The sequence below is a fragment of the Pundamilia nyererei genome, unplaced genomic scaffold, assembly GCF_000239375.1.
Source record: "Pundamilia nyererei isolate P.nyererei 1_Seehausen unplaced genomic scaffold, PunNye1.0 scaffold00045, whole genome shotgun sequence".
Classification (NCBI taxonomy): domain Eukaryota; kingdom Metazoa; phylum Chordata; class Actinopteri; order Cichliformes; family Cichlidae; genus Pundamilia; species Pundamilia nyererei.
Window position 1 is genome coordinate 3,862,054 of NW_005187446.1, and position 9,224 is coordinate 3,871,277.

At 40.5% G+C, this 9,224-nt stretch overlaps 1 protein-coding gene across 2 annotated transcripts in view; it reads right to left on the minus strand.

Moving 5' to 3' along the window:
- adam22 (ADAM metallopeptidase domain 22) overlaps nt 1-9,224 on the minus strand; it is a 68,767-nt gene that overhangs the window by 36,823 nt on the left and 22,720 nt on the right. For both annotated transcript variants that reach the window (XM_013910590.1, XM_013910591.1), the window contains exons 4-5: nt 8,370-8,436; nt 2,316-2,398 (exon numbers count right to left, since the gene is read on the minus strand). In XM_013910590.1, coding sequence (XP_013766044.1) covers nt 2,316-2,398; nt 8,370-8,436 — 150 coding nt within the window. The remainder of the gene's footprint in view (nt 1-2,315; nt 2,399-8,369; nt 8,437-9,224) is intronic.

Sequence of the window (9,224 nt, forward strand, 5' to 3'; positions counted from 1 at the left end):
CACACACACACACACACACACACACACACACATAACATTTTGGTGTTTCTTTCTTTCCTCATTACGAATTTCAAAGTTCAGTGATTCTATCCCGTTACAACCTCTTGCGTTCTAAATATGAGATTTCACTGCAGGTAACTATACTATAAATTATTTGGTAGTTGCTTTCTTTTCATTATTTTGCATCCAGCATTTTATAATTTGCTGTACTGACAACTTTCCCCAAATTCATGCAAAACTCTCATGAAACACACAAAAAAACTTTAAGAATAAAAAGAGTTAAGGCTTGGACTTTAGTTTAGCTTGTTCAGCAGATATTAGTCTGCTTCTTCCTGCTTCCCCTAATTAGTTGGAAAGACATGTCTAAACTGATTACTCTGTCTATTTGGCTTGGTATTATGTTGAAACAAGATATACTCGGTGGGAGAAAGCTTTGAGACTGCGTAATGGATCAGAAGTAAATAATCATGGTCTCTGAAACAGCTGAAATTGATAATTAGATTAAACAATGTACACTGAATGGGCAGAAGGTTAATTCAGACCAGGAGCTCCTATTATGTGGTTTTCTTTACATGACTACAAGAACTGATGACGGTTAATCCAAAAAACATCGGGCAACAAGTTCAAAATATACAGCAGTTTATGGTGTTGACAGTCTGACATTTGATTAAAAATGTTTGGAGAAAATTTGGCCTCTTTTCAAGAAATTATTTTTCCATCTCATTTTAAATTTTTGTGGCGATCGTGGCTCAAGAGTTGGGAGTTCGTCTTGTAATCGGAAGGTTGCCGGTTCGAGCCCCGGCTTGGACAGTCTCGGTCGTTGTGTCCTTGGGCAAGACACTTCACCCGTTGCCTACTGGTGGTGGTCAGAGGGCCCGGTGGCGCCAGTGTCCGGCAGCCTCGCCTCTGTCAGTGCGCCCCAGGGTGGCTGTGGCTACAATGTAGCTTGTCATCACCAGTGTGTGAATGTGTGTGTGAATGGGTGGATGACTGGATATGTAAAGCGCTTTGGGGTCCTTAGGGACTAGTAAAGCGCTATATAAATACAGGCCATTTTTTTAAAAAGTACAAAATATCAAGTGTTGAAGCTTAAAACATGCAGAATTTAAAGTCACTTTTATCATTTAAAGTTGCTTTTCTTCTCCATTTGGGTTTGAATGGTCGGTTTGAACTTCAGCAGCTCATCTTGAGTTACATGTCTAAACGAGTTGCTGCCACGTGATTGGTTCATTAGATGTTTTGCAGGTGTACCCAATGAAGCAGGCCGGTAAGTGTATATACGTTTATGACAAGCATTTGCTAAGACTAGACTTTATTTGTGGTTTTTATGAAATTACATAAAAACAAAAGAGTTTCACATAAAAAATAAAAATAAAAGACACGTACAGTGCAAGCAAGCATGATGACAATAAGGACGTTATAATAGAATTAGGTCATAGATCAAGGATAAAAAGCGATAGTGCTGAATGAATACCATAGTGATTATTTGTTTTTTTTAAAGATAAGATGATAAGATGCAGCCCTCCGGATGACATCTTTTTCATAGCAGCGTTTATTTTCCATGACACGATAAAGCAAACAAAGAAATAAGTCTTAAAAATTTGGTGCATCATGAAATGAAAAGCAAACAAAGCAGACCTCAAACCTTTGAGGAGCTGAAGTCCTACATGAAAATACAACAGCTGGTCTCCTCTGTGTAAGTTGTATTTGTATATTTTTAATTAAATATAGGCTTCAAATCATTAGCATTCTCTTTTTATTTAAATGTCACACGGCATTGTAACTTTTTGTGGAAACACGGTTCTCATTTTAGGCACGTTTGATGCTTTGTTATTCACGGCGGCTTTCTGTGCAAACAATGAAATCCACCAACAAACAGTGAATTTCTCACATGCGGGATGGAGAGCGTCTCGCCTCTTTTCATGCGTATATATACACACACATATATACACAGGAGACTACATACATTGACTTAGAAAGCATAAAGTGTGCATGCATCCCTCACAGCAGGCCTTGTTTCTGACCCGTCTCGCCTCAAGCAGAAAAAGCTAAAAATACCAACGTTAGTGGAGGCTAGAGGAGAAGGGGAAAAAAAGAAAAGAGAACAGGAAAGGAAGAAGAGAAGAAGAGAAGATGTCTGTCTGTCTGTCCGTCTGCCAGAGTGATAACCTATGAAACCTAAAATGCAGACAGGCAGCGACGCCTGGCTAAAACTAATTACATTAACCTAATGAAAAAATGGGAGCAGGACTTAGAACAGAGGCTGAAACACACACATGCATATAAAAAGTCGCATCTGTATTATTTGTACTTACTGCAGCCCGTGACAGGTTGAGAGAGCCACAAAGGAGTGAGGGATGTTTCTGACCTTTCCTTGATAGTAGCAGTGCTCTCCGCCCTGTGTGGAAACACACAAATACACACAGATGAAGCTCACACACATGATGAAGTGAAATATTCCCCTCTTCACTACCATATTTAATTTGTGGTGTCCTCGGGATTCCCATATGCTTGTTTGCCGTTCACCTAGGGACCATCTTTGATCCAAGGACACCACAAGGAAATGAGTCCAAAGCAATCCATTACACAGAATTCATTTGCTAATACATGCAAGTGCAAGTAAGCTCTGTTGAAGATATGTGAATATACTGTTCGCGTGTTTGTTTGACAATTTGCACTTTGAGCTTTGCACGTTCACATCTGACCATCTGCGCGCTAACGCCTCAGCGACTTCACTCCTCTATCCGAACTTCTCCGCAGCAGGAAGTCAGATTTTTACCATCTCCGTCTCTCTGTCTTCACTCTTGATCTACGTGTCTCTCTGCACACATTTATCGTCTATAGATGTGCATGATGTCTAAGTACCTAAGTGCTCTGCAGGCAGGCCATCTCTTCCTGGTCCATTTCTTGCTACCTAACAGCCATTAAGCAGGAAGCAGTTCTCCCTGAGGAAATGCAGCTTTTATCAGAGGATCAATTTCTGCATGTGCACAGCAATGCACCTCTAGATCCACTTCCACTCTCCAGCTTTCTGAGTAGACCCCATCCTGATGCACAAGCTTCTGTTAGGATGCATGCATGTGCACACTGTTGAACTACACATGCATGTGGAAATCTGTGTGATTTATTATCCTACAGCAGAGTTCAGTGAGGTGTCGGACGGGATTGAGTTCAGAGTGCGGCGCATGCAAGACAAATTTTCAAATGCACTTTTATCTGCCTGACTTTGGACAAAGGGACATTAAAGCAGTCCTCAAGCAAATCAGGGTTTCATCTGCCTCTGCCCTCTCCTGTGAGGAGTCAATTAAACCCAACTGTTCCAGCAAAGAGTTTTTCCTTTTTTCTTTGACAGAAATCTATCATTTTTATACAGCATATCGTTGCCTCACATCAAGAAGGTCCTGGGTTCAAAACCCACCTGCTGGTTGGAGCCTTTATGTTCTATCTGTGCCTGAATGGGTTCTCTCCAGGTACTCCTGCACCATCCCACAGTATAAAGACATGCATGTTAAGATTAACTAGTGGTCGGCCAAAGAACCACAGATAAGGTGAAGCGTGGCAGAGGATGTGACATCAAACTCGCATGTGCCACCACATGACAGGGGCCAAGCAGCAAGCATAAACACGTCATAACTCCAGGAGTGGGAATGGTTGTCTGTCTCTGTGTGGTACCCCTGTGATACACTGGCAACCTGTACACGGTGTACCCCACCTTTAGACAGAGTGACCTTTGTGACTCTAAACTTGCCAAGTGGTGAAGAAAATGGGTGGATGGTACACATTTTCATGTTAACTTGGACCAAATTAAACAAAAAAAAAAAAAGAAATCCCAATTAACAAAGACGTTACTACAAACAATTTGCATTTCCAAAGATGGAGCTAAAACTCTCTGAACTAAAACCTTGTAAGGAAAACGTTGTTCAGCACAGTATCAACACTTCCTTTAAACAAGGCACATCCATTTTATCTAAAGTCATTCATTTTAATATATTTATTAGATACAGTAGAGAAATAAAGCAAATGCATTTAAATCAAACTGTAGTGCATTCAAAGCATTTAGCCAATGAATTAGAGTGGTGGGTAAAGACAAGAATCAGGCTTACAACATCACTAAAATGTCTTTTTCATTTGAATGAATCAGGCATTCATGCAGTTTACACTTTACAGGACTCAAACTGAAGACTTTAGAAATGTGTGGTAATACAGACGAGTGCATGTGTGAGTGTGAGGAAGTCATCTGCATAAACAATCATCTTTGAATTATCAAAGTGAAACTGCACCCATCAGGCTGAGACTGATTTCTTTCTGTGTTCCTGCCTTTTAACCACTTATTTGCAACTTCCAGTTAAATCACATTCAGCTATCGGTTTCCTTTTCGCGATACTAACTCTGCCTCTCGCTATTTTCATAATGCCCTATCCATGAAATCCAGAATAGAAAAATAAGATTCAAGCAAGTTAGCAGCAGGCTGCCACCGCTGTAATAAGAGAGGGGATTTTTTTTACATTAGCAGAGAGTCAGAGCATATGAAAGGTTTGCTAGATAAACCTAAATAGAGCCACAAGAGAAAGAGGTTGAGTAAAGAGACAGAGAGCGAGTGTGAAGCGAAGAGACAGAGAGGGCTATTTATAAGTGGCGCTGTGCTCCACTATCCCAGCGTCTCTCCTCTTTCCGTCGCCCTGAACCTTCTGCTCCACTTCTCATCAAAGGAAGAAACACCCAACATCAGCACTGTGGGTACATCCTCAGCTTGTGTTGCTAAATTTGTGAGATCTGTGATCTCTTAAGACACATGCGAGGATAATTAATCATCTTATCTGGACAACACAATGCACAACAAAAAGGTCGAGGTTAGACACTCGGTAAACAAGTAGGACGCTCTGCCCTCTGAATGTCAGTGAAACTTTGACCACCGCGATCACATAATGCAAGGAAATAAGGACATTAGACACACTTTGCTGTACTTTACTCCTCATTAGGTGATCGAGTTCATTTCTGTGCGTGCAGTATTTCCTCAAAACCACAAAACCAAAGTTTGCAGCAATATGCAGGGGTACAGTGTGCACTCAATAAAAGGATCCTTAATCAAACTGGTATGTTTTCTACTAATCGCACAGTTTTGGATTAAATGCAAACAAGCCTAAATGTGAGGATCAAGTCAAAAATTTGACTTTAAAGTTGTTGGTTCAAAGCTTTTCTTATAGACATAGTATTTTAAAAAAGCTTTTGTTGGGGCTTTTCTATTTTTTTTTGTTCATAGAAATCACCATTTAGATTAATTAAAAGGTAATGAAAGTATTTTAACAAGGAAAAATTTATTTTTTTCATCAAAAATTTCCCCATATACTTTTTTTAAACAACACTAGTAGTTTACTTTAGAAAGTGCAAATTAATTCTATTTGCACACAATATTTAAGTTGTTTTTTTTTTTTTTTACCATGGTTAGTATTATTATCCAACTTAAAAATGTATCTTTTTATTGAGCCATAGAACAAACCACTGCTGTGCAATGATATGCTTTAACTTTGTAGCGCTCAAAGCTTGTAAAACCAAGTACGTTATCTTCAATTTACACACAGTATAAAAACGTCACGTGAGAAAGCATCAAGGCAAAAAACAAAAGAAATCAGCTTACAGTTGAGAAAAAACATTGCTGATGCTCACAAAGCAGGAGATGGATGTGCAAAGATATCACAGCGTTTCCAAAGATGTGACCATGGCATAATCTCATCAGTCCTTTGGTTGGATGAGCTAAAATTGACCTCCTCTGCTTTCAGGACGAGAAACTGATTTATAGTGTCTTATGGCTGCTTGATGGTACCCGACTTAACCACGATGACAGTGTTGTGATAAACTAAAGATGATGTCTGTTAATGTTGAGACTATGAGTGCAATAATGGATGCTACATAGAGCTTTGCAGACCCACATCTCTTAATGTGGACTATAGGCACACCGATTGACCATCCATCAACTGGAATTGGCTGATTTCCACCGACAGATGTGTGTTGTGATGTTTGGGCCACATCTGGCTGTTACCATCATCGTGTCACAGGTGCCATGTTTAACATCCCATATAAAACCCAATAGCATCTGCTCTATGTGATGTGTTTTGTGCAGAACGAGGATAAGGAGCCTGTCATTCATTCCTTGCACTGAAGGTAAACCGTGGACAGAAAGCCTGAATGCTTCCAGTTTCAGGAGTTTGTATTACTTCTATTACGTATGGGCTACATGAGCACTGGAGGATTCTGACCTAGATCTATCAGAGCAGCAGCTGCGTTACATCGGCTGACATTTTGCCCTCCACAGTGAGCAGAGTAACAACCAGGGCTTGTCTCATATTAACCTCCATGAACAGAAGCATTAATAATCAAAAAGAGGCTCTTGTTCTTTGCTACTAAAAGGGAAACGATGACATTAGAAGAGTGCAGATGGGCTGCAGTTGTGGATATTCAGCTCCAAGATTAATTAATTTACAGACTGCCTTATAATGAGCCATAATTACAGGTGACCATAATGTACGATGTGTGATGTAATCGTTTGGATCATTCGCTGTAAAGCATCTAATATCTCACTAATCTGCTGCTTAGCTGCGTAATTCCTGACCATTATAATCCCCGCTACTTATATGATGTCCCTCCATGCCTCAGCGGGTGTCCTGTAACTGAAGTCCAGATTTTAGAGGATTATCACAGGAATCTTAATCTTGCGTTAGTCGACGCTTGCAGAAGATTCATCGAGCTATCAAAGAGACCAGGCAGCTGAATGAGGAGTGGTTTATCTCTGTGTGGAAAACTTAACTCATTGATTAACCAATAAAAAACTCAAGGAGGGAGAATAACACATAGGGTCGACAGTGGAACCATCAGCTTCGCTGCTGCACACATAACAGCATGAGAGCTACTATCAGACATCTCTACCTCCCTGCTGTGCTACTCACCCGGTGTTAGCATGTGAGCAGTGTCTGCAAATGTTGTTTTGATAATGACATCCGACCTTTACTCGGTATGGGTAACGCTTCTCGCGTTCTCATGTCTGCCTACATTGTGATTGAATCCTGATGTGTTAATTGGGTAGTTTCAGTGGTGCTGATGTTTTTGTATCACTCCCTGGAAGTGCTGTTTTGTCTCTTTGTGACAGAAAGTGTAAATTTGCTCCATGTCGGTCTACAATGAAAACAGAGTTCACATGTAAGTACTAAGTACACACGTAAGATTAGGACTGACAGGGAGCGATCAGGGGCTCTGACACTGGTCCAGACGTGCAGGAGAAGATAATCACTGATAAGCAAGTGTGCGTGGGTGGAATCCTGGAAGATGTCAATGTTCCAAACTAGGAATGGGAATCAAGAGCTGATTCTTGTAGCAAATTGGTTCCCATTAGTTCAGTTCCTTGGAATTGTTAGTCCGCTTGTTTATTGACCCCGCTTAGCGGTTCTTGCACTTGCACCAGCTGATTTCAGTTTGTGTGCCGGAGAAGGAAAAATAGCGGCGCAGTCTACAGCGTAGACATGGTGTGTGAGACTGTAGCCTACACGTTTATATAGATAAATGGTAATTCTGAGACAATGCCTTTCAGGTCATTTCACGGAGAAAAGCAAAAGTAATGTAAGAAGTCCTGTAATAAAATTACTTTCTCCTGGGATTAATTAAGTAAAGTACTGCATTGCTTTAAAGAAAAGTGTTCGGTGTGATATCTGTAATAATTACTTTTTCCGAGTGACGACCCCAACACTGATCACAACAAAGGGAAACACCTCCAACACAAACAAACGTTTGACCCACAGCATGAGATCACTTTGCATGAATGTGATGTCTTTGATGTTCTGATTAGCGATGTCAGTCGCTAATCAGAAATCAATGAGAATGGATACAGAACTGAATCAATAAGTGATATCAATAATGGAATCGGAAGTGCCCAATTCTTAACAATTCCCATTCCTTGGCCAAAGGCATCTTATTTGTACTCTTTTGTTTTGGATTTTTGTAAAAACATATTTAAAAATAATATTTAGATATTTAGAAAATACTTGATCAACAACATGATTATTGGATTATTCTGGAGGTTTTCTGAAGACCTGATGAGGTTTTGTTCTGTTCTTTTACTCTTTAAGCACTTTCACTCCTTGACACTCTGTACATTCACCAGCTAGTTGCTAACTTTGCTAACGCTGGAAAGGTCGTTTAAAGTAGTTTCATCCAACTTTTCACACTGAAAACATCTGCCTGCTGTCATCACAGGAAAGGATGGCAGCACAGTTGCTCTTTATCCAAAAAAAAACAGATGCAGAATTTAATCACAGGGGTAATTTGGGGTTTTAATGTCAAGTGCGAGGGAGCACGAGGGGAGATGATTTGCAGAATCTTACACTGGAAATGACAGTCTTCCCGTTTTCTGATGAATGCCTCTCCACATAGCCCGAAGACAGGAGATCACTGGAAACAGAAGAATAAAAGAGAAAAATCAAAGTTAGAAAATGTAAGATTTTCCTTCAAGTGTCACTCAGTTATTCGAGTATTCTTGTGTTTTACAACTGCATTCTGTCTTGGCGGCACAGAGCTTCAGAGCACCAGCCCAGCTAATTATGACCAGCATACAGGGACACAGCTATTTCCAGCACACAAACTCGCACAAACATAATTATTCAAACGCCGCACTCTTGCAACTGTCTTGTGTGTGCATGTGCCTTTACCAGAGGAGCAAAGGACAAATGAAGGTCATTAAGCAGCAAAGGAAACAAAGCAGGCAGAATGGAAAGGAGGCAGGAAGTAAAGTGAGAGCATAAGGAAGAGAAAGACTGACATAAATAAGAGGAACTCAGTGTGTGTGCTTTCTCAGCAGAGCTGGACCTAAGAATCCCAGTGGAGATACACACTGCAGGCCTGGACTGAGACAAAGATATATGAGCTCAGGTGAACACACACACACACACACACACACACACACACACACACACACACACACACAATGCAGCATATGAATGGGGTTTTGTACTATCTCCAAATATACTCCAGCTAAAAGTTTTAGGCTTTTATTTCACACACATGTGACCTAAACATGGACGCGGAGGCAAATGTTTACTCTTACATAAAGCCACGAAGGTGTGGGAGCTTTTTATGCACTTAGTGATCAGCGCCAGAGCTAGCAGTAACCTATGATACACACACACACACACACACACACACACACACACACACACACACACACACACACACACACACAC